At 35.3% G+C, this 27,929-nt stretch overlaps 1 protein-coding gene across 1 annotated transcript; it reads left to right on the forward strand.

Moving 5' to 3' along the window:
- The first annotated feature begins 6,815 nt into the window (after positions 1-6,815).
- LOC120631653 lies at positions 6,816-27,892 on the forward strand. Its single transcript, XM_039901357.1, has 2 exons — positions 6,816-8,029; positions 25,570-27,892. Exons 1-2 carry the CDS (start codon positions 6,837-6,839, stop codon positions 26,780-26,782), a joined length of 2,406 nt encoding a protein of 801 aa, XP_039757291.1. The 5' UTR covers positions 6,816-6,836; the 3' UTR covers positions 26,783-27,892.
- The last annotated feature ends 37 nt before the right edge of the window (positions 27,893-27,929 follow it).

Below are 27,929 nucleotides of genomic sequence, written 5' to 3' on the forward strand. Positions count from 1 at the left end.
ACACACATCGCCATCTAGCCCCAAAGTAAGCGTAGCTTGTGTTATGGATACTAGGATAGCTGATATTTGTATGAATATAATACACATTAATACTTATAATATACATATAAACACCCAGACACTGAAAAACATTCATGTTCATCACACAAACACTTTTCCAGTTGTGGGAATCGAACCCACAGCCTTGGACGCGGAAAGCAGGGTCACTGCCCACTGCGCCACTCGGCTGTCAAATAAAGACATTAATAATAAAGAATAAGTGCATCGACTGCCTTCAAAGGTCAAAAGCATAGTAAAATATACCGAGGCCAAATATATATTAGGCCTAGTCCCGGAGGTCTAGTCCAATCTCACTTTATGTCTAACATGTACCTACATCGATTGAGCAGTGAGAACGATGTGGCTCACCCGATCGTCGCTTTTCACGCCCGATATATTCCTCTCCATAGCTCCTTTAACAACACAAGCTTTCAGTTCCCTTTCGGTCCATTTAGTGAAGAACATTCTAATTCTACAGGAAAATATGTCAGTATATTCAGTACCGTAGTGTAAGTCCCCACTACCTTACCTAGACGATTGCAAAGTTATTCACTCCTTAGATCAATGCCAAAATCCTTCTTATGTTTCGGTAATAATAAAAGCCCTACCGACTAACACAGTCGCCAAGCTATAAAGCGTTCTGGTACGATGCCGCGTTAAACCCGATTAAGGGTAAGCGAATAACCTAGACTTAAAAATACAAGTGCGCGGATAATTAAAAGCAATTATTTAAAAAGAAAAAGCATCCACAAGAAGCACTGCGCGAGTCACATAAAAGTGCGAAGCCGAGGACAACGGACCGCTTCGCCCAAGCATATCTATTTTATACGATAGGTAACATACACCTTACTGATATGAGAAAGTTTATTAAATACTATCAATTATTATGAAAAGTTTATCATATCAAGCGCCTGTATTTATTTTACAGCAAAATCGTTTTACACAACTACAGCTCTAAGGTTTTAAGCAATATTAACTCAAGAAACTAATAGTTTTTGTGGAACGCACGATTTAAATCAAATTGGAAACTTGTGTGCATTGAGAGTCGTTATTAAATCAATTTTAACAGCAATTACAATTGTATATATAAATATCCTCCGAATTACCTATCGGTGAAGCCTTTCAAAACCTTTTTCAGTTATGTTTTAATAATAATAATAAGAAATATACTATGACAATACACACATCGCCATCTAGCCCCAAAGTAAGTTGTGTTATGGGTACTAAGATGACTAAAGAATATTTTTAGGAATAATATACATAAATATTTTTAGGTATAATATAAACACCCAGCACTGAAAACATTCATGTTTATTACACAAAAACATATTTTCATCAGTTCAATCAGTTGTGGGAATGGAACCCACGGCCTTGCCCAGAAAGCCGGGTCGCTGCCCACTGCGCCAGTCGGCTGTGTTCTGTAGCTATGTTAACGGATTAACCTTTAACATAGCTACAAAACACGGCCGACTTTGATATGGCGTTTGTTTATTTCTCAGCATTTGTGCGTGAAGTTAACATTTTATAAATATCCCTGGTGAAGGGGCATAACATAAGTAGAAAGCCTAATGTGAGTCTTCTTAAGAACAGAAAAATAACAAACCATACAGATTTGTATGGTCATTATATCAAATTTCGTATGAAGAATTTAATGAAAAAGTCTGCGATTGAGAGGTAATCAAAACACTGGAATGTTTATATGGTGGTAATTATAGCCAAAAATATTTAGAATAGCCAAAATTAGTAATGTTAATTAATTAACAAGATTTTGAGGGTAATGTAGCGAGTGTAACACGACGCGTGACCGCTTAAATACAAGGGCGTTTGTCTTCCTGAGCATAGTTTTCAGTTCTCATTTGCTGGATCAGCATTATAACCTGGGCCACAGTAAATAGCTTTTATATTTAATGTGCCTGGAACGAAAGACGTCCATTGTATTCAGTATTCTTTTATTTTACTTGCTGATAATAGATATGAACTTAAGAATAAGTTGATGGACATGAGGCCCTGCCATGACGATGCTAAGTTAAATTAAATCAAAAAAAAAAAAAAATAATAATACTATTATACATTTAAATTAAATACAATTAAATGACATGAAACACAATTGAACTAAATGCAATTAAGTTGAATTATATTAAATCAAATTAAATAATTGAATTAATTATACATTATTAGTATATATAATTAATTATACATTGAGATTATATAAAAAATCCGCATTATTATTGGGATCTATTGTTTATTCATTTAGAAAATAATTTTTACTCTAATAATATTTTTCAATGAAAATTTAAAAAATAGCTAATTTTTTAAATTTTCAGTTAAAGGATGTCTCATTGATCTCATCTATAGCTGCATGCGGTAGTTTATTACAAATCATTACCGATATAAAATAAGAACTGCTTTTTGTCAGAATTCGGTGATACAAATTTATTTTTCTTTCGAATTCGCGATGATGTGCGCTGTCTACAGTTTTATAAACATATCAGTAGCAGCAGTCTTATGTTTTACGGATTTCACGGTCTATTGCCGCTTGTATAAAGCGCCATACTGGGACTCGTTTTATATCGTCTATCTTTATTCGATGAAGGGACTCCAGCACTTAAACTTTTTAAACACTTTAAACCCCAACGTCCATCGGTCCTACAAGCTATATATCCTGCACCCTGCCAGTTTGCATTGGAGCAGAGTAGTGGATATGCTCTAAAACCCGCTCTCCTAAGAGGGCGAGCCACGTCAGTCACTTCGGTGCTTTGATGCCAACTTGAGTGAACATAACCTAGTATAAAAATAGGGTTCGAAGTTTTTTGCTTCCGTATGTTTCCAATGGAAATAATTATGTCATAACACGACTGCAGGCGGTTAATTAACCGCAAATGGTACACGCCGTATTCCTAGATAACCACTACTATAATAATATTAAACTAAATACCTACCCACTGTATTATATTAGGTGTTATTAGAGTGGCTAGTCGAGTCAATGTAGGAAGTGTACCTACCTAAATTTTTATTTGAGAACTTGCGGTACCCTGCGACTTCGTTCACGCACCACTTCTGATACTAAATTTTGCGCATAAAAACTTTAATTAAATATTCAACACAATATACCCATAGAGGTACCCATTTGACTTACGCAGCTCCAATACTCGTAACGATTATTTGCAAAAATTAGAGCGACGCCTTAATGTGCCCCCGGAGGCACTCGGTCGAACAAAACAACAATATCTTACCTCCGGGCTGGTATTGGAAATCTCAACAATTTTTGGCTTGTACTTACTAAGAATTTTTTGTCAGAGAAGATTATTAAATAATGAGTTTACCCATTACATCAAAACTGCAAGCTTAAGTTGTCGACGTTGCTGTGCATTCCTTTTTTTTGTCTATTCCACCAGATGTATGGCTACCCCCGTCCTTTAGGCAGGATGGATTTTACGTGGGAACCTTTCCCCCTCCCAGCGAGCTACCCACTGACAAGTGGAAAATTGTCGTCTTTAACTCCGCGGAATGATGTCGTCGCAAAATTCGCTATAGCGTCTCAAGACCTTCTACTGCTCAGTAATGAGCAAAGCAACCATGGCCAGTGGCCTGCACCAACCGGAAAGAGAGCGATCCATGAATTCGCTGGGAGAACAGACTCAGATCCAGGCGAATGGCCTCTATGGTGCGTTTTCCATAGAGGGCTCTCTTTTTATGTTCTGCACCCGTCTACGAGTGTCGGTCGTTCCCCTCTTGCCAGCTCTCTGTTTTAATGCAGTGTGTCACCTAGCACTCGTTCAAGTAACCAAGGAGGAATGCCCCCCAATATACTGTAACTGCAAAGGCAACAGTGATGTAGGCCCGTTAGGTCCGGTTTGCTACCAACTATTGTAACATCCAAGGGTATTTGTTGAAGCCTTTCCAACCAAGAAAATGGGGACCCCATTTGTCACCATGCTTCTCACAAACCCCCAGAAACCGGCACCTGCACGGGGCTCCAGAATCCTGAAAGTCACTGGAGTTCACTTGCGATCCAAAAAAAGACTCAGGTACCTTATATGTCTTATTCCTAAGGTAGGAATAAGACATATAATGTAGGTCTTATCTAGACCGATTCCCCTTTCATCGAAATGCCTAAATGCAGGTGACGAGGATCTTTAATGTTCCCATCCGTCCAAAACCCAGTATTACAAAGTATATTTCAATGGTTATATTTTTTACTCTTGGATAAGCAGAAAAATGGGAACAATTTTATTTGCATAAAGTTATTGAAATGCTAACCTTCAGGGGGGTTCGATGAACTGCAGACAAGCACGCCGAGTTGGCAACTGAAATTAGATAAAAATGCTAATTTCAGCAAAACCCTAACGCCCGCATATAAACAAATCTTTCATGTAAATGGAATGGAAATTCTTTAATGCTTACTGATGGGAACAACCTGACGAGTAGGCATCTGTTATTCGCAGCTCAAGCAAAAAACAACACCACCATGGACATGATGTCCTCATTCAGTGGCGTGCATACACCGTATGCACAGGGTATGCACGAAGCGGATAGATAATATAAAATGAAAAAAACTCCAGTACGAGCTATAAAAAACTGAAGGATAGGAATCTTAAGAGTTATAAAAGCCTACCTAAGCCTAGTATTTATAACTCGTACCTACTGGAGATTTTCTACACTTTATATCATCTGCATACCCTGTGCATACCCTCTATACACGCCACTGTAATCATTCATGAGGGAATGCCATGATCTATGGTCATCTATATATATTCTTGAAAGCTTTAAAGTAGTCTGTCTGTTAGTCAGGACAAAGCGTCCTGACTAACAGACAGACAGACAACCTACAATTATATCATTTTTATTAAAGTGTTTTTACACTTAGAGGATATAAGGCAGTTGTTGTTGTGCCAAATGACAAACATCAACTCATCTTTGGAAGACAGTAAGATTATGGTCCACACGCGAATTGTGAAATTTCGATTGACAATTAAAGACCATCTTTTCGGCTTCTATCATAGTACTGCCACTGAGTCCAGCAGAATACTATTCTGGTACCTATCGTATCTTTTCACGTAATATGTACTACATTCCGGAACGTCATGAACAACATCCATTGTTGCCAATGCACACCAAATCTCATAATGAGAATGCTATTACAAAGTGGTTCCCTGTATCCAACAACCTGAGGTGTGGGTGTTACGACCGGAACCCAGCAATGCTTCTTGAAATAACCATCGGCGATAGTACTTCCCCCGAAGAGCTCCTTCACAAAAAGCCCCTTTTACGCCATACATATAAGGATTTCGGGATAATGCGAAGAAACCGATTATTATTATTAATTAAAAAGCTGCTACACTCCATAATACTTTATCGCGTTATCACATAATTCTACATCGTGACTTACCTTAAGATGACATCGTCAACAAGCCTTAACTTGTAGTTCAGTAAAAAAAATTAAGTTTATAGCAAAACAAATGAACTGAGTTTCGAAAATTATCCAATACATTAAGGTTTTGCAAGTTCGAGACGTCCCATCCCTATTGTATCCATACGAGGTCAAAAGACAATTTGCATTCTTTTCCGGTCTTTGAACATTTTGTATGAGCGGAAATATTGTGACCTCATTTAATTCGGAGGTTAGGCTTTAAATTGGGATCTTCTAGTGTGATTTTATTTTGTTAGTATGTTATCCTGATTTGGCAGCAACGGCTTACTGCTGATAACTCACGTGACGCTTGCAAAAATTCAATAAAGTCCGAAAAGCTGACTCGTACGCCATTAGTGTAACTTGTCCTCCTACGTCATAATGTAAATTTGGTCAAATTTTCACGACTGGCCCTTCATATAAAACTCATATGTTTTAAATATAACTTGTCAGATTTATACATTAATATAATATAACAGATTAACGCTTACATGTTAGGATAATTAACATGAATATTTAAAGTCTAAACTACTCACAGTAATCGTCGTTACTGTCTATAAAAAATGTTGTAATTAGATATAAATTCTCGTTAGCTGTGGATAGCAATTTTACGTGAACACGCGTTATGGCCTGTTTATAAAAACTTGTGACAATATTAAATGCCCAAAGTAACCTCCGAGTGTTCAAATCTAAGTTCAAGTACAAATCATCATCATCATCATCAGAGAAAGGCACTGCCGTACTAGTTTAGATACAATTAATAAATATTCCTCTGGTATGTAACGAAAGTGTAATGAAAAATTGAAGTGCTCATTTTATTTGGAAAATAAAATTAAGTTAAATGCGTTTGAAAATATTTCCACAGTTTTTGACATTAATCAATCGTAAGTTTTTATAAAGTTTTTATTACTATACACCGTTTTATAGTACCTACTCATCGAATGCATTCGATAATATTATTTAAATGATCATAACTAATCATTAATTAAACATCTTTTTATTAACTACGTGTTGATTATGCTAGCCTTTATTGCTTAACATCATACGAATTTATCAAAGGATCGTATAAGCACTTATAAATGCTATTAAAAAACTTATGGTCAGTTTAAAGTTAAAAAAAATTAATAACCCATCGCCTAAATGGATTTATAAAATGATGAACCTGCGTGAAATTGACTTAATAAAACGAATACAAATACTCGATCCCATAAATACCGGTATTTTACATAAACACGCATAGTTCACTCTCCACGCGAACGATAAACGTTACTTAACAAACCTAATGATATTCATTGTACATACACGTGAGAAATCCCATTGAAATTGATAGAATCGCCTTATACTACACCAGTATTGCGTTGAGCTCTGAGCTATCCACTCGCACATTATGTGGAAGGTCATAGTATTTGTTAGTATTGTTACTGCCGCTCCGACGGACAACTACAGCGTCATAAACTTTAATCCTATCAACGAGTTCACATTAAAACTCCTCGATAATACTTACGCGTTTCAAGAAAGCTTCGGACAAAAAAATGTTGCTATATCACCTCTCTCAGCTTGGAGCATTTTCTCTTTACTAGCTGAAGGATCGGCTGGAGAAACTTTTCACGAACTAATGAAAGCACTGAGACTACCGAATGATCTACGTGCGACTCAAATGCTTCATGGAGCAGTAAATAGTTTATTGAAGAGCGCAAATGAAGATGTCACCCTATATAGTCAAACAGCAATGTTCTCGGAAGTAAGTTTAATGATACATCCCGAATTTTGCAGATCTGCTAATCATTACGGCACAGATATTTTTAATGTAGATCCATCAAATACTACTGAGTTCGCCAATTTTATTAATTACTACGTTTGTATGTCCACGGAAGGTAAAATCCGTGAGGCAGTGCGACCAGAACTACTCGAAGATTTAAAACTGATTTTGGTTGATGTTCTTTATTTTAAAGCCAGCTGGGCTCATCCTTTTGACACAACACAAACAAAGGAAGAAGCTTTCTATAACTCTCAAGGAAAATCAATTGGGTCAGTCAACATGATGTACCATAAGGCGCCACACAATATTGGAGATTCCACACAAATTGGAGCGCAAATTTTAGAAATGACTTATGGTAAAAATGAACAATATTCCATGCTTATCCTAGTGCCATTTGATGGGATACCAATACAAAAGATGCTGAGCAATTTGGCCACACAACCGCTGGATTGGATGACGGAGTACAAAATATCTGGAAGTTTGCCAGAAATTGACTGTTACATTCCGCGTTTTAAGATATCATCTCGAACTGATTTGATTCCCCCGTTACAATACGGTGGCATACAGAGAATATTTGATAGAATGAATGCTGAATTGCCAGGAGTATCGGATAGTCCATTGTTTGTTTCAAAAACAATTCAGAACGTAGAGATTGAGGTAAATGAAGAGGGCACTGTTGCAGCGGCTTCAACAATAGTTGGTCTAGAAGATAGAATTTTAGGACAGCGCTTTGAAGCGAATAAGGAATTTGCGTTTATTGTGATGGAAAGATCGTCTGGTTTAATGTTGCTTGCTGGTGTTTACGCGGATCCTCATGTTGTGTGAATCTCTTCAATAAAAATGTATAAGACTGTTTTGTTTTTTACTTTAAGCGATTTAAGTTAAGATCATGGCCAGATTTTAAAGATGTTGGTTCTTGCATTAGTTGGTTAATTATTTTTTTGTAGTTTAACAAACGGTCAGATTCATTATTTTTAAAGATCCGCAGCTTTTAATAAAAATACTGAACCCGTGCAGGATCACCTAATCTATGTGAAGGCCCTCTTTTTTAAGGAACATCTTCAGGTTTCAAGATGAAATAACCATCGAATAACAAAAATTATATAGTGTACCCAAACAGATCTACACGTAAGTATTTAAATGAAATAAATCTGAATATTATTGCTTTTAAATACCTTGTTAAGTATTATAGGAAAAAAGTTATATTTCGATACACCCGCGTGTTTATCCAAAGTTTGTACTTTAAACTTGCCATGCCTTTTTAGTAATAAATTTATTGTACTGGTACGGAATCTTTTCGGGGCAAATATCCCTCTCACAATTGGCAGTATTTTTTGTCGTTGCATGTATTTATACGAACGCTGATTGCATCCTTATGATATAATGAATTTATACAAACGTGTTATTCTTAATGTTGGGAGTAGTTTCGTGTAGTTACTTTATCTTAGTTAGTATAGTAAACCCCTCATGACTGAATGCTTATTTCATTGTGATATGAATTGCATAAATAGAACACATATAATACGAACTTTTTTCAATTGGTTTTGTATGTCTCAATACCCAGTGTATTGTGTTTAAAAAATAATAGGAAACCCTCAAAGGAACAGTCTAAAATTAATAATTCTGTATTGGTAATTTTGCATGGAAATAGGTGAAAGATGTATCTCCCCAACTCGTATTGGATCAGTCGGGATGTTCTAAAATCCACTTTTCTACGGGAGGTCTACAGCCCAGCAGTGTTGCAGATGATGATGATGATGTTATACCTAAGAGTCTGTTGTAGGTTATTATAGCGTTTCCTAAAATAAATTTAACCTTCTTTCAATAAAAATATAATACAATAAATAGGTACATCTATAATACTAGCTGTGCCAGCGGGTACGCTCGCGTTACGGTACCTACTATTTTCTTGCAATTTATTCTTCTTATGCAATAATTATGAATCCAAAAGCACAATGTGCAGTACGCGTTAAACTAAGAATATCTCATTTATGTACATATACTAACTACTCTAACAAAAATTTCAGCGGCCTTCGTGTCCTGTTCAGTAATGCATTCAAAATGTGGGGGCTGACCTGATTCTGCAACGCTTCAGGAATGTTTGCGTTTGATTTTTTTTCGGATTGCGTGAAACGGGCTGGTTTGCGAGCCTTGGAGTTATCCTCTGCCAGGAATGAGTTTGAGCCCTAGGGCTCGAAGAAGCGAAGGGTGCCTCGTGTGAGGCTAAACCTCTGGCGACGATTAGAGTAACGGAGCTACGGTCGGGATGTGAGCTCACGTTCGGTAGACGTCTACGATCGGAAACCTCATCTTTGCCGGCGAAGACGCTTCGCAGTGGTTGTTAGTGTCTCTTGATTGGGTTTTGCAGATTTACGGACCATGTTTTATGCTACGATTCGCAAGTGGTGCGAATCTATGGTGCGCAGATTGAAGTCCTTACTCGAACTCTGTTCTGGAGATTTAAATTTTATCAACCCCGGCATTGGTACGGCCGAGTGGCGCAGTGGGCAGCGACCCCGCTTTCAGAGTCCAAGGTCGTGGGTTCGATTCCCACAACTGGAAAATGTTTGAATGAATGTTTTTCAGTGTCTGGGTGTTTATCTGTATATTGTAAGTATTTATGTGTATTATATTCATAAAAAAATATTCATCAGCTATCTAAGTACCGATAACACAAGCTACGCTTACTTTGGGGCTAGATGGCGATGTGTGGATTGTCGTAGAATATTTATTTTATTTATCACAGTACTAACGTGTTTCTATATATGTATCTATCTTTTTTTATTGCATTTCATTTGTATTTTGTTGGACACATGTATGAGTTATATCATTATATGCAATGTTTTCACTAAATTGTGTAAGCCGGTCGACCGGTTTCGGATCAGAATCTGTGATCTCTTAATATGTACTATTCCGGGATAAAATAAATCCATTGTTTGAGTCAAACTTATAACAAATTAAAACGAACAATGAGTTACGCGTCTATACAACGATACACACATTTTATTTCCTAGCAATTAATCCTCTTTTTTTGATACTCCAGTCCACACAGGTCCTGCCGTTTTTGAGATTAACTGGAAAACAGACATAAAAACTGTAAAAATCGTTTGTTTTTGTTATGAGTACTTATTTTGACTTATAGCAGATACGTCTATTTTATTTATTAGAAGCTTAGGTACCTATGTATTGAATATGAATCTTGCCATAAAAAAGATGCATTTACTAATAAAAAAGGTCCTTTGGAATATATGTACTACTTAAGGAACCCTTAGAACAATGGGAAGATCTTCCATAGCATCTTGTAATCTTACATAATTAACACAATTGAGTTTTACGTAGTTTTTACTAATTATCAACTTATTATCTGTTCGTTGGCGTGCAAGTTAATCCCATACTACCTACTGTACTCACGCTATACCTGGAACAATGCAAAAACATTTGTTTATATAAAAAATAAGTTAGATAACCTACCTAGAACTTACATTTACGTTCATATTTTTATTTTGAGTGATAATAATCGATGGACAATGCTGATAGCAAAACCATCGCCTATAAACAAAGCTTCTCTTTAACCGCATGAATGAACATTTCCTTCAAAGTGCCGCGCTGTGTCCATTAACCTGAGGCGTAATTGAGGTGCTAAGCCTTATAGTAGGCCTACTTGAAATAAATGAATTCTGAATTTGAATTTAATAACACTCTCAACCTTGCCTTTTATACCGGAACATCGCAATACTGCTCGGCGGCAGAAACAAGCATGGCGGACCGGACGAGCTTTCTCACAAAAAACTCTAGTTAGTACTACTAAACTATTCTACGGGTAGGTACCTCGCATCTCATCCCACGAATGAAAACTAGTGTACAGTATGTATATAATACTCTACGATATAATTACTTCTACCTATTATCATATCTATTTAGCCCTGCAGATTTTATATCACATATATTATAACCGTTAGTCGTAAACACATCCACAATCTGTGACGTAAACATTTACCTCCCTAAGAAATCAAATTGTCGTATTCTGCAATGTTTCCGACTGCGAACTGATCTTCTTCATTAAAAGTCACCATTTGGAAGAAGCGGCGAGATAACCGGTGAACACCAGTTAGCAACTGTATTAATTTTATTAAAAGGACGTTAAATATTCCAATAATATCAGTTATATTCGTGCTCCAGCGTGCTCTCGCAGTTTGTTAGTCTACGCCATCTCTAAAACGATTATATAAGGTGGAGCTTTTAATTGTAGGTATTTTTTTACACCCATTGTTTCGTTGACCAGTTTTGCTATGATGTAATTCTTAGGCTATATATATACTAGACGAATACAAGAGAGCACAATTAGATTTTTTTATAGTGAAAGATCTTCTAGGCACCTATATATATATATCCATATATATATAAATATATATATATATATATATATATATATGCTTTTTATGTAAAAAAAGCAAAAACTTTTTGTCTTACTTTTAAATAAATAAATATATATATATATATATATAAATATATAAATATATATATATATATATAAATATATAAATAAATAAATAAATAAATATACTACGACAAGACACACATCACTATATAGCCCCAAAGTAAGCGTAGCTTGTGTTATGGGTACTAAGATAGCTGATGAATATTTTTATGAATATAATACACATTAGTACTTATAATATACATATAAACACCCAGGCACTGAAAAACATTTATGTTCATCACACTAACATTTTTCCAGTTGTGGGAATCGAACCCACGGCCTTGGACGCGGAAAGCAGGGTCACGGCCCACCATATATATATATATATATATATATTTATTTATTTAAAAGTAAGACAAAAAGTTTTTGCTTTTTTTACATAAAAAGCCACTTGTTATAACTTGTTAGACACTTTCGACCTGTATACGAGATATACTACACTTGAAAGTGGAACTTGGAAGTATAAAACGTCTATTATACATGAAGCAAGTGTTGTATGCAAGTTTAGTACATCTCCTATACCGGTCGCAAGTGTCTTTTATGCAAGTTTAGGACGTCTGCTATACTGATCACAAGTGTCTTTTATGCAAGTTAAGTAGGTCTCGTATACTTGTCGGAAATGTATTTTATGCAAGCTTAGTACGTCTTATATACAATAATAGTTGGAAGCAAGTATTGTTTATGCAAGATTAATACGTCTCGTATATAGGAAGCAAGTGTCGGTTATGCAAGTTTAGTACATCTCGTATACAGTTCGAAAGTGTCTTTTATGCAAGTTTACTACGTCTCTTATCAAAGTCATAAGTGTCTTTTATGCGAGATTAGAACGTCTTTTATATAGTTTAGTGCGTCTCATATACATGTCACAAGTGTATTTTATGCGAGAGGTAAGAACGTCTCGTATACAGGAAGCAAATAACTTCTATACAAGTTGAGTATAACAACAGATTGACGTTGCTATGTTGCTGCGTGACAATAACGCCCGTTTTCACTAAACCTAGGCATCGCCTAAATTGAATGCCTAATGATTATGGCGATGTTTATCGAAAACGATATACATATATATGTCTATAAAAGGCGTTACTTATTATTTAGGCATTGCCTTGTTCCTAGTTAGTGAAAATGACCATAATTGTATTATATAGTAAACCCTCTCTTAAATGACGTAAACGAATTTTAATCAAATTTATTTGACGGCCAATTGGCGCAGTGGGCAGCGACGCTGCTCTCTGATTCCAAGGCCATGGGTTCGATTCCCACAACTGGAAAATGTTTCTATGATGAACATGAATGTTTTTCAGTGTCTGGATGTTTATCTGTATTTTATAAGTATATTATTCTTAAAATAATTCATCAGTCATCATAGTACCCATACCACAAGCTACGCTTACTTTGTGGCTATATGACGATGTTTGTATTGTCGTAGTTTATTTATTTATTTATTATTAAGGCGTTTAAGTGGACTTTTCTTGGTTTAATACAAATATTAATCATTTCATGACAAAAAGCCCACTGCAATAATATACCTACATTTATTTTATTTACTCCAAATACCAACCAACCAGGTCGGCAAGGGGAAGATCACAAAAGAAAATAACGACATTTTACCTATACTTTCAGAGAGCAGATAAAGTTTGCTCGAATTTGCTATGTCTAGCCGCAGCACTAGATCAATAACCCTGACCGCAACATTGAAACGTTTGAGATAATCAAAAAAGCGTTTTTATGTACTTACGTGTCTATCTAGCAAAACTAACTGGTTCTCACGTTTTTTACCTTTCCTTGCCAATATTATCAAAACATATTTTACAGAAACAAGGTTAGCGCGGGACAGTTTGTATACGGACACAAAAATCTTTCAATTCTATTAAGTTATCTAGACGGGACACCGGTTATTACTACGATCTTAATACCCGTTTTCACTAACAACGACCAAGGCAATGCCTAAATAAGTAACGCCTAATCTAAGGAGATTCCTAGGCATACAGAAATCGTTCACTCATCACCATGTTTTTTTTTCTATATACATTGCCTTAATCATCAGGCATTCGATTTAGGCGAAGCCTAGGCTTAATGAAAACGGCCATAAGTGTTCTATTAATTCATTTGCATCGCTGCATCTTAGGTGAGCAAAATAGTAATGACGTGCCCGCCACGGGACATTGGTAGCCGAGGAAATACAGGATAGTTCTGTGAACCAGATGTATGGAAGTATACTCTTACTGAGCGGAATAATGCCGGTAGCGCTGACCAGCGCTCAACGCGGTTTGCCCCGTGACAGATAGACAGACAGAGAAAAATTAAATAAAAATCTGTTTTGGACTCAGTATCGATTATAAAGCATCCCCCGGTCAAAATTTTCAAAATATATTAAATGTACAGAAATCTTCCAGTTACACTTTTATTATAAGTATAGATTAAGTACATATAAAATTACATATAGGTACTATAAATTACACACTACTTACTCTACTCTTAACACTCCCACGCGGTACATTTTCTTTTGCAAATCGCTTCTTTAAAATAAAATTCAACGTTTAAGCCTAATAAATTTATTCTTCCTAAGTGAGAAATAAATTGAACGGATTGGTTTCTTAAACTTAAATAGCTGTCAAGTAGTCATTATAGCCGAGTCGGGTTTTCCAAATTAAGGCTTTAAATTGCATTAATTACCGACGGGAATTTTAAAGCTCAGAAGATAGGTGTAATTTATATTTGCGCCTTTTAATCGTTTAAATTTGGTAACTTTCATTATAATAGGTATATAAACTGAAATATTTACGTTTAAATAAAAAATATTGACTTTCGATTGAGAAAAACAATTATTGTAACTTAATATTTATTCTTCATATAAAGTTTCATTACCTAATGAAGCTGCCCTCTATGTAACTCAAAGCAAACCTCTGCTTTAAGTTTCTACTTAGTTCCTGTAAAACATAATAGATGGCACTTTTAAGACAGGCTTTGCTTATTTCAGCGAGTTGGCGCTAGGTAGTGCTGATAGCAAAATATTGTCTTTGAACTCCTAGCTTGTTTTTAATATTAGTTACAATTTCATACCAATACGACATGATTTATATAATATCCATTGAATATGTTCGTTTTCCCATTTTTTTAAATACTGCCGGACGCATACCTTATGTATCTCTTGCACCCACAAAAAAAATATGTGTTTCCCTCGACGGATCAATCGGTGAGACCCGAAAACCCTGAAATTACGTCTATTTTCTAATAAAAGGTGGCCAACACATTTTTCCTTGATTTCCCTTTTCCTTCTTTCGCTATAATAAAATCACGCAGAAAGACGACGAGAGCCGACCCCAAATGATGGGATAAGGCTAGAGCAAAGAAGAAGAAGCTATAATAAAATCATTAAAAGTACCTAATGGTTATTCCATACAGTACATTGCGTGACATGAATGCTAGCTTTCTCGGTTCAGAACCTTCAGGAAGTTAGATGAGCCATGCCTAGCAGTCGTTCGCGTACTACATAGGTTTTTTTATCTAATAGGTTTTTCCAATCTTATTTTAGAGTTCTGAGCTCCTTAAATTAGTCACTGTAAAGTGTAAGTACCTACCTACAGATTCTTTTTAACTGTTTGTTTTATTACATTTTATTTACTGGCTCTGCGGTTACTGTCGTCGTAAACTTTTAAAGCCATCAGCATTACGAGGATCCTTAACTGGATCATATACATAACGATAAGTAAAATATGATATAAAATCCTCATTAATTTCTACTTTTACCGCAACGCAACTTTCTTATGGTAATTCCGCATTTACAGAATGGGGTTAGGTGAATGTCCTTGTGCTCGGTAAACTGTGTAAGTAACAATAGGAACTGGACTTTCACATGTTAGTTTGGAGCCCGGCTTTCCTATTGTCTTATTTAATTTTCTTTCTAAAATATCGACCACGCCTAAAATCGGGGGCCCAAGTCTACTATTTCAACTGGGTCTCAGTGGTTGATCACATCACAAGAAGTACTAATTTAAAAAAATGAAACTTCCGTATTTGGTATAGGTATTATTAAAAAAATATATTACTGTATGGAGTGACGCACCGTTGGTTCGAAACCCAATTTTAAAGTGGAGTGGTTCAATATAAGTCGTGTACACGGTTTCTGTATTTTCTTAATTCTTTGCTGACTGGCTTCCGCGTGAAAATTTCTAAATCTCCCGGAAAATCTGGACGAATAAACAAAATTGTAGGTAGGTATATACTTTTTATATATTGTAAGTAGGTATTACTATTAAGTTCTTCTACTCAAAGCTTGGGGGTGTCGCCACAGGAACGCTAGATCGCACACAACTGCGCCTCCGGATAACCGCTGAAGCAGGCCCAAACTGAGCGAACCTCGTTGGATTGTTAGCCATCGACTATTACAGAAATTGACAACCGATGTTTCCAGGGTGCACTGGGCCAAAAAGGGACCCTCAGCACTTAGTCACACATGGAGGTTACCCGACCTGGAACCACAACTTACTGTACCAGTAGATACACCATAACAGTAGGTACGGCCACTAAATATTTATAAATAAACTAGCTGTTGCCCGCGACTTAGTCTGCGTTTGATTTAGTTTTTAAAGTATTCAGTATCGCTAAGCTTTAAATGAGTATAGTAGTATATATATATATAACATGTGACTGCCAATTAATTATAGACAAATAATTTGCAATAAAATAAAATTGTGACTATAATTAAAGATCTAAGCTATCCTATCTCTTAAGTTGGACCAGACCGCTCACGGTGAGCAAATTTAATTTTAAATCGGTTAAGTAGTTAAGGAGTCCATCGCGGACAAACATCGTGACAGGAGATTTATATATATTAAGACATACTACGACAACACACACATCGCCATTTAGCCCCAAAGTAAGCGTAGCTTGTGTTATGGGTACTGAGATAGCTGATGAATATTTTTTTATGAATATAATACACATAAATACTTATAATATACAGATAAACACCCAGACACTGAAAAACGTTCATGTTCATCACACAAACATTTTCCAGTTGTGGGAACCGAACCCACGGCTTTGGACTCAGAAAGCAGGTTCGCTGCCCACTGCGCCACTCGGCCGTCATTTATGTATTTATATTAAGGTTATTTTGTTACATCATTCGATTAATTAGGTATTTCTACTTGTGGACAGCAATAATACTAATTAATATTTATTATTGTCCTTATGTACACTTATATGTATAAACCTAATTCGTCGTAAATTAATGTTAAAATTAATTGTATTATACATAGGTAGTGCAACTATAAACAACTTTGTTCTTCACATTAATATAAATGCGAAATGTGTCTGTTGGTTTGTAATCTTTGCTTCCGAATGCTTTATTAATCTTTGAACCGATCGTCATGGGCACACATGTAGCTTGCACCTTGAAGATGGACAAAGGAAAATATTTATCGCTGATAAAAGTTACCTACGGAATACTTGACCGTTTCATTAATCAAAAAAAAGGCATAGATATAGACGAGCGAGATACATTTGCGAGGGGAGAGTAAAGCGATGGGGGATTTTTAAAAACCCACAAAGAAATGCGGACCAATTCGTGGGCAACAGCTAGAAGGAAAGTTTATAGAAACAGCAACTGCTCACAACACAACAGACATTAGGTCTTAGATTATATTTTAAACACTGCACTGCTCGACAGGAGGACTTCAATAGGCGATGTCGATGCAAGGTGATGATTTTATTATCTGATCACTAGAAAATAACCTGCTTTTATAATTTCAACTTTGGAGGTTCAATGATTTCTGTAAATTCGTTATTACTCAGTGAGTTTTATTTCTATTTGTATTTGTAGATTTCCATCCTTTGCAATAATAATTTATTTGTATCTATCTGCGAGATTTTAAATCTATATTGCCTACCTAGTATTTTAGTGTATTTTATAAATAAGTATTTTAACAATCCAAATCCAGCGCATTTTTGTCAGTGGCATTTGCAAGTAGATTTTCCGTTTTAATTGGGTTTAACAGCTAAACATCTTTGCAACGTCACGTCAAACGTTCATGTGGCAATAAAGTTACCTGTTAATGCTGCAACTAGACTTTACCGTGGTGGTGCGTTGATAATTACAAAAAGCAAATGTTCTAATTTGATACCATGACTTTTGACAAATAAAACCAATAGAGATGCCGTCAATTAAAACAAAAAAATAAGTTCGGCATTTTCATTGAAAATCTGTCTAATGAAATTGGCAAAGTCAAAGTCAAAAAAGTCAAAGTCAAAGTCAAAAATATCTTTATTCAAGTAGGCCCACAGGTGGCACTTTTGATGCGTACATAAGAATTACACGGTAGTGAGATGATGGCGATAACCACATTCGTAAACTTAAAACTAAAGCTACGAGGGTTCCAAACGCGTCCCGGTCTAAGAAGAAGCCCACAACAAACTTAGCCGGGTGTTTTTTTTTTTTTTTTTGTTATCGCCATCTCACAATGTCATTTTAAATTATTAGAAGAGCAACCTGGTTAGAGCAATAATTTACACCCAAGCTTTTTTATCGTTGACGTAGTCCTTTATACTATAATAGGACTTTTCTATAAGCTTACGTTTAATACAAACTTTGAACTTTGTAAGAGACATCTCCAAGATGTCAATTGGTAGTTTATTGTAAAATTGTATGCAATTTCCTTTAAACGAATTATGAATTTTATGTAACCTAGTATATTGCACTGTAAGTTTATTCTTACTTCTAATGTTTAAATTATTGCAGTCACATTTTTTCTTAAATTTAGAAATGTTTTTATGGACGTACATTAAATTTTCAAATATGTACTGACTATACACTGTCATTATTTTAAAATCTTTAAATTTATCTCTCAATGACTCTCTCGGACCCATTTTGTAGATAGAACGAACAGCCCTCTTCTGCAGCACGAAAATAGTGCTAATATCAGCAGCATTACCCCAAAGTAAAATTCCATATGACATAATGCTGTGAAAGTAACTAAAATATACCAGTCTAGCAGTTTCTACGTCGGTCATATGGCGTATCTTCTTTACCGCATAGGCAGCAGAACTAAGCCTGTTCGATAAATTATTTACATGAGGGCCCCATTGAAGTTTAGAATCTAACGTTATTCCTAGAAAAACTGTCGTATCCTCCAGTTTCAGTTCCTCATTATTAAGTAGTACAGTGGTTTTCACGTGTTTAACATTAGGTAAAGTGAATTTTATACACTTGGTTTTTTTCCGTTAAGAACCAAATTATTAGCTTCAAACCACTGTACCACTTTAGCGAGAGAGTTGTTTACGTCGTCAAAAGCTAGTTCACGTCGATTTATTTTAAAAGTCAGTGATGTATCATCGGCAAACAGAACTATCCCGTGTTTATCCTTGGCAAGGTAAGGAAGGTCATTAATGTAAATAAGGAACAGAAATGGTCCTAATATAGACCCCTGTGGGACACCTATTTTCATAACTGATCCATTAGACCGTTTTCCATTCACGTCGACTTTCTGAATTCTATCGCGTAGATAGTTACTCATTAAGTCTAGAGCTACACCCTGAATTCCATAGTGGTGTAGTTTCCTAACTAACGTTTCGTGTTGAACACAATCAAACGCCTTAGATAAGTCACAGAACACACCAAGTGCATCACGTGACTCCTCCCAGGCTTCAAATATGTTTTGTATTAGCTCAACACCTGCGTCGATTGTTGAGCGACCCCGTGTGAAACCAAATTGCTTAATATGAAGTAAATTATACTTATGAAAATGGTAAAGTAATTGATTTAAAATGAGTTTTTCAAAGATTTTACTGAAAGTGGGTAGTACGGATACTGGTCTAAAGTTAGTGGGGTCAGAAGTACTACCCGATTTAAACAATGGAACTATTTTACTAAGTTTCATTAAGTCAGGAAACACACCACAATCTATACAATTATTAAATATTAAGGCTAAGTCGGGTGCAACAATATCAATTAATGATTTGACAACGTTTACGGAAATGCCCCACAGATCATTTGTTTTTTTATTAATTAATAATTTAAAGGCTTTAATAACGTCAGAGCCACTAACATGCGTGAATTTAAAAGAATGGTTACACTCAGGCACATTTTCCTTTAATAGAGAGAGAGCCATATCTGGTGAAGAGTTTAATGATTCTGTTGTGGAGACGGGAATGTTGGTAAAGAAGGTTTCAAAAGCAGTAGCCACCTCGAAATCTGTTGTTAAGGCTTTATTATCTACATTAAGTTTAAAGTTAATATTTCGTGGTGTTACTCTTCCCGTCTCCTCATTAATTATGTTCCAAGTAGTTTTGATTGTATTGCTGCTATTTTTAATTTTATTTTTGATGTATCGCGTCTTTTCTAAGTGGCAAGCGCGTTTAAAATTCTTGGAAAACAATTTAACATAATCCCCAAACTTATCACCAGTGTTAAATTGACGTTCAGCATACAATTCGTACAGCTTTTGCCTATTTTTATGAAGTTCAACTGTCGCCCACTCACTAAAATTTAATGTATCAGTAATCACAACCGACTTACTAGTAAATATAGAATGAAATAGTCTATTAAAGGTATTGAAAAAGGAGCTGTACATTGCATTTGGAGTCGCCCCTGAGGGTAGGAATGGGAGGTCATTTACTAGGCTATATCTCATTTTCTCTATGCGGTTGGATGTTACAGGAACAAATGTTATTTTACGTTTAGAAACATTTTTCTTCACATTTTCAAATTGAATAATTTGACCACAATGATCAGAGTCTAATTTACTAATAATATTTTTGCTTATAGGAATTATATTTGTAAAGATGTTATCCAAACAGGTGGCGCTAGTAGCAGTTATTCTTGTGGGCTCCATGAACATATTTGATAGATTGTAAGTTTTAAATAAATTCAATAACTTGATACTTAAAGAGTTATTTTCTAAAATGTTTACATTAAAATCTCCGCATATTATTAACTTTTTATTACACTTTGATATTTTAAATAACACTTCATCCATTACCTTTTCAAAAAGTTCAAAGTTTGACAAGGGTGGCCTATAAACAGTAACAATTATAAATTGCTCTAGTTCAACCGAGGCTAGCTCTATTGTCTGTTCAACAGAAAGGCTAACAATATCGTTTCTGTTTTTAAATTTTAAATTTTTATTTAATAAAATTAAAGAGCCTCCATGAATCGCTGTAACCCTGGTGAACGAACTACCAACCTGGTGGTTACCAAAATTAAACAAATATTCATGGGTTTTCAACCAGTGCTCAGTTATACATAAAATGCTAATGTTAAAATCATTTAAAAATAATTCAATCTCTAAGTCTTTTCCTCTAATACATTGAATATTTTGGTGAACCAAGTTGATATAATTAGAATTAGATTTTTTATTATATTTTTGGTTTAATAGTACATTGTGCGACCCCTTACTATAATTTTTTTCATATATGCCTGAGGGAGACTCAGTTGTCTGCTTTTCTAAGCAAGAGAAAGCCTCTGTTGTCTCCTTAACTAGTTTAAACTAAAATGACTTGGAATAATTTCCAAGGTTTTCATGTCAAAACTATTACACTGCTCAATAAAAGCAGCTGGTTTAGCCAAGTTCTTGGCTGTTATGGTAAAAAAATACGATAGCGAAACAGCTATCTGTTGTTTAAAATAGTGTGATAGGTAATATCTATCTCGGTACAAATTATAAGTAGGATTAGCACATTTGCTAAAGTCTATAACATGAAATTTCTTATTATATGTACATAAATTGTACAAAGTCATATTTAAATTATACCTAATAGTATTTTCTTGGTGTGGAGAAAGAGAAAGAGTTTAATATCTATAACTTACATATAGGAGGTGTTTTTTGGTGGGGGTATATACCCTCAGGGCTCAGTTTGATTTTAAGGGAGATGTTGCGACGTTTATTGATGTTAGATTGCTATGGAATTGCTACATAGATGAAGGTGCGAAATAAACCACTCTTCACATAGGATGGGTTGTCTTCAACTCAATGAATTAGTTGCGACTTGAAAGTTTTATTTTTGCATAAACTTTGTAGAATTTATGTTTTCTATGTGTTTATGCTTGACAATAAATTGTATTTGTATTTGTATCGAAAACCTAAAAATCTTTACTTACTGAAAACGATGATAGCAATCGTATTGTTTCTCAATTTTTAGCTCAGACCTACAGCTTTTGCATATTTTCTTTTATCCATTTTATAGACTAAGATGTTCAAGCTTACAAAGCTGTACCGCGAGTACGATCGATTTCGCGAGGCTATTATAAAGGTACCTACTGTGTTTCTGGTGTGGTTTTGTTAAGATATATATATGCGTCGTGACTCCCAACCTCAAAGCTACGTCAGGGAAAAAATAATAACGCATTAGATGACTCAAAGGTAATTTTGCCAATAAATAGTTATACCTATCTGCTTTTAGGATTAACGTCAGAGGATTAAAATATACTCAATAGCCCATTAATGTTGAAGAGATTAACCTTTACAAAAGGGTTCTTAGCTATTCTTAGGAAAAACAATATTAGGGTTTTTTTGCGGTAAGCAGTTTATGGCTACTGAGAAACGACAGTTTGTTAAGCGAGGCCGCGCCCAACCTGCATCCTTTGCAGCGTTCAAGTTTGCGTCATCCAAGCGACCAATCTCAAGTCTTGCTCGAACGAGCGCTTGTTGTGATTGGTCGCACGATGGACGCAATCTTGAACGCAGCTATGGACGCAGGCTAGCCGCAGCGATTTGGCAAGTGACACCGAGATGACAGGAGTCGAAATCGTATTGCTAGTGGACGAACGTGAAGAAGATAAACCAAGAAAAGACCTCATATACCCACATATTATGTGGCAAAGCTGCAAGTATTTAGTGTCTTTAAGCAAGAGCAAGTGAAGGATTTGCTCGTCTGCTGAGGAGTTTTGTCCCCGATTTCCATACATAGTATTATTAGATCTCAAGCAAAACTAAGCGGATAATCTAACTTTTCAAGTGCAATATGTAAGTATCAATTATAGGTTATAGATTACCATTTAACAGTAATAGTATAAAATCGTAAATAATTTTCGCTCTATTTCTACAGAAACCCTTGCTGAATTTCGGGTTAAAAAGTAGGTATCCAGTATCCTACCCCCTTGTACGTACAAACTTAAATGATGGCAGCTTTTAGTTTCATGTAAATTTTTAGTAGATTCGATGTGACGCGTGGCCAAGGCACAGTCTTGGATACAACAGGAAAGCCCTCCATAAAAGATTTTTGAAATATCTTCAATGTACTGAATTGGACCTGTTACATTTTTATCGTAAGTGATTTATTATATATACCTATAGATTAGGAAAAAGCAATCGTCATAGCATAGTTACATATAGGAGGAAATTCTGAGTTCGTTGGGTAAAACCTTTCATTTGATAAAGAGGTCAAACTGGCGCTTGAATCTTCTGATATAAGGGCTACTATAAGTCGCGGTAAACTGGGATATGTCTCGTATTTAAATATTATGATAGTCATAATATCGCTCTGACCTCTGAATAAGGGACAGCAAGGATACTTTACCAAATCACCACATCATATATGGTTTATTATCATCATCATCATTTCAACCAACCAATGGACGTCAACTGCTGGACATAGGTCTTTTGTAGGTAGTTCCACAATCCACGGTCCTGGGCCGCTTGCCTCCAGCGGCTCCCAGCAACCCGCCTGATGTCAACTGCCCACCGCGTTTGGGGCCGACCCCGCCGGTCGCCATTCCAGCACCTTCAGGCCCCAACGTCGATCGGTTATCCACTTCAGCTTCGCGACTCGCTGAGCTATGTCGGTAAATCTAGTTCTCCTAAGGATCTCCTCATTTCTGATTTGATCACGTAGCATAGCTCTCCCCATGGCCCGCTGAGTGACTCTGAGCCTTCTTATGTTTTTTTTTGTGTACTGGACTAATTCTCCAAACTTTACACACAAGTAATTAAAATATGGCTTACAAAATAAGACAAGTAGGAAAAATAACTTTAAATAGGAGATCGCAAGTAATACCTATTGTGCATATTATTAATGTGAAAGTTCTTACCTAGGTATTCAAAACATGCGGAGAAATTTGCAGGCCAATATTAAATAACAACAAAGATTGGTTTCTTTGTGTTAAATTGTGTTGTTTATAATATATTCATCTTCAGGAGGCCATACAAAATACTCATATAAAAAATAGGTACTTACTTGCATTAAACTGAGGCTCCTAGAAATTTATGTGAGAAAATAACCATATACGTATTTATACCATAAATAATTAAAGTCTATTTAACGTGCAGCCTTTTTACGTGCTCCATCAAACGGCATTTTGGTGTTTTCACTGTGCATAACCGACTCTCAAAACACCTACCTTTTGGGTAAATTTGTTATTTGCCTGTAGCTTACTATTTAGAATTTCTGAGCGGCGCAGCCATGTTCAAAACGGCGGCAAAGGTGACAGCAAAAAAAGACACGGAAAGTCTTGGCTAAATATTAGTAGCATTACATACCAAGTCAATATGGTTAGGTAATAAAGACCATATGGACCCAAAATAATTTATATTTTACATCTAACAATATTTGCATTACTTCCGTGTAGTTCTGGTAATTCCGGCGTGAAGTTTACAACATCATGAGTAGTATAGTAGTAGTTACTCTTTTACTCTTATTTAAAAACCAGTTCTATTATCCTTAATAGAGCGCGTGAGATAAACATTAATAGTTCTACAGACAAAATGAATACATCGTGCTAACGAATTTCGGTTCCAATTTGCTATGATTTTCCCAGCATATACTTTGTCACGTTCTGACACATAATGATAGAGAGAGAGATATATATAATTCCACAGTCACTATTTGAACCACACTTTTGTAACGGATTATCCACATTTTCAACCAACTTAAAAAAAGGAGGAGGTTCTCAATTTGATTTTTTTATGTTTTCGTATGCTTACGAATGTGTGTGTATCGTGTATAATATGTATTTGATGATTATTTTTTTAATTTGGTGAAGATTTATCGGAGGTATCCTGGAGAAGTTGAGGGAATTTTTGTTGCCTATAATATTTGGGTATTTTTAAAAAAAACTTGTGAATCTTCTTTTTCAACGGTCCAATTGAACTGATGATGACGACCAAAGTTTAGTTGTTTAACAAAGTAAGTTCTTTTTTGCAATAAAAATGTTCAAATATTCTAACAACGCCAAGCGCAATGTGATCTAAATTAAAAGAAAAAAAACTTGCACAAACTTCGGAGAATGGTATTTTTTTTTGTAATTTTTCACGATGATTCAAAAAAGTTGTATGTTTATAGTGTGATGTTTTTAAGCATAGGTAGTTTAAACGATCTGTCCTCCTCTTCTGTGATTGATGGTTTTACTAATCTTCATGGATGCTAGCAGATAATTCACATTGATGAGCGCATTCTGACACTCTCAAGAGTTCTCCATAATGTTCTACAAGGCGTGTGAAGTCTAACAATTTGCACTGAGTCAGTATGGTGGACAGTGGCCTTAAGCCCTTCCTGTTCTGAGACCCGTGCCCTATAATGGGCTGATAATAGGTTTATAATGATGATGATGAGGCATACTCAGACTGAACTAAGCTCTTCATTGGTGTTCAACGTAGTTCAAGTCAACGTAGTTTCTCCAATAACAAAATCAGTTTACACAGATGATATGACGATAGGATCCATTGCAGAGTGATTAGTCAAAGATGCATGAACTATGACTGACACTCTGTAATTTTTGATATAAACGAAGAACTTGCCGGCATTGAAAAAAATATATTCTTGTTACTAAAATAGCATCTACTTTATCCCGTATAAAATATTCAGAATCATGGTGAGACTAGTATGACGTCGGTTTTGTATTCATAATGGAGACTTGTAGCTGCTGTAGTCAGTATTTTGCTGACCATTGTAACAGACAAACGGAACGATGAAATGCTTATTAAGTTTTTTTGTGTTTACGATCGCGTCGTGTTTTGCTATTAGTGTAGATTTCAGTGAAAGACCAAGAAATTTTAGCATAGAACTAATATATCATACTCAATTAGAAGAAAATGGGCATGTTGTCATATCGCCTTTTGGAATATGGAGCTTGATGACAGGCGTTACGATTGGTACTTTAGGTAAAAGCAGAGATCAACTGATAAGAGCATTTGTTTTACCTCCATACGATGATTTAATTCTAAACGGATATGCAAATATAACTAAAACAGTTTTGGACCCAACCACCAAAGGAGTCACACTTAAAACTCAAAACTTTCTTTTCCTTGATAAAGGTTTCAGCATATTTGAAAATTACAAAAAAAAACTGACAACAGATTTTGCGGCAATGATTGAAAATCTAGACTTTCAAAATCCAACGACAGCTGCTCGTGTAGCGAATAAAATTATTATGAACTCTGGTGCCACCGTCTCGAATGTGATGCGTTCATCTGACTTTGCAGAATCAAGAATGATCTTGACCAATGTAATTTCTTTCAAGGGCCTATGGTCGTCGCCTTTTAACACAACAGATACGGTACAGGAACCGTTCTATGATGAGAATAAAAATTTGCTTGGCAGAGTTAATATGATGTATCAAAGAGCACCATTACCTTACTCCCACATAAAGGAAATGAAAGCTTTCGTATTGCAAATGTCATACGGAAACGATGACAAATATTGCATGCTCGTTGTTTTACCGTATCCAAAAGTTAAAGTGACTGATGTGTACAAGAAGTTTGCAAGCGTATCCCTCAAGGATATATTTGCCAAAATTGATGATGACGTAAAAGAGTTCGGATTGGAAGATGTTGACGTTAAATTGCCCAGATTTAAAATAAGTACGAACATTGTTTTAAACAAGCCGTTAAACCAAATGGGTGTTTACGATATATTCAATCCAAATAAGGCAAACTTCAAGCGAATTACAGAGGAAGAAATATATATCTCCGCGATAGTACACAAAGCTGACATAGAGGTCACGGAGTCTGGGACCGTAGCATCGGCATCTACCTCGGCGTATTTCTCCGACCGTATATCAACTCCAAACTTCGAAGCAAATAGGCCTTTTATATACTTCGTAATGGAAAAACCCACTGCTACTGTAATATTTGGTGGAATATATATGAAACCAAGTGAATTTTAGATGACGCAAGTGTTGTGCGTTATGTAAGAACATATTTGTAGATGTTTGTTATGTGTATATGTTATGAATATCCAAACACTCACAATGAATCCGTAGGAATTAGTGCTTCTTGACCTGTGTTCAATGCATACCTATTGAAATAACAAAAATACTCAAAACCACTCTTACTGTTGATTTTGTTACTAGTGTTAATATAGTCTTACTTAAATCTAGTGTGGGCAAGACTGAAAATAAGTGTCATGAATCTAATTTTTAATGAATGTATTATTTTAAATTTTGATTCTCATAATCATCAGCTTTCACTATGTTTCTTCACAGCATCTTTTGCTATGCTAAAAAGTAAATAAATCTAATAATTGGAAAGGGTGAAACCACCCATATAATGTTTCTCAAGTAGTCTATTTAAAGCAATGACTCTAATTTAAAATAAAGTATCTGTTTTCATAAAAAAAAAATTGAAATTGCCAACTTTAATTTTATTATTGTAATGACTTGAATGAGATGACTTACATGTTTAAGCTTTTGATTAACACCTATATGTGTAATTTATTTTTTTATATTATCTAGGAGTTCCATAACCATAACCTTTTTGTTGTTGCAGTAGAAGCGCGTGGCCCCATTTGACCTTAAATTTTTGTGGTTGTCACTGGGTACTTTGTTATGACAACTTTGCACGGTTATTTCTCTAAAATTAATGTGCACAGAACAAAGAAGTGAAACAAATATTTTTCATTATTACGGATGAATAATATAATACTTCACGGCTTAGGTATACACCCTTTGCATCGGGTTATCCCGCCTTTCAAAATAGTCGTGTACAAGAACACGTTGCCGATGCCAGATTGTATTAAATATAATTATTGATTTGACTTACCAACTTATACATATAAATTTAATATGCTTACATAATTTATAGCCAGCAGGGCTTATTTGCATTTATTATACTATTTATTAATAACACTGATTAAATATAAATATCACCAAATATTTGTAGCTACCCGAGGATAGCCAACGTTTCATCGTTTTGTTTATGTAAATTAGGTATATAAATTTGATAAAAATAAAGTTTTAATCACACAGCCTGATACAAACATACTTACTAAGAAATGCCATTGAAATTATTATTGCTTATCACACATCTCAATAA

This window comes from Pararge aegeria, chromosome 1 (assembly GCF_905163445.1).
Source record: "Pararge aegeria chromosome 1, ilParAegt1.1, whole genome shotgun sequence".
Lineage (NCBI taxonomy): Eukaryota > Metazoa > Arthropoda > Insecta > Lepidoptera > Nymphalidae > Pararge > Pararge aegeria.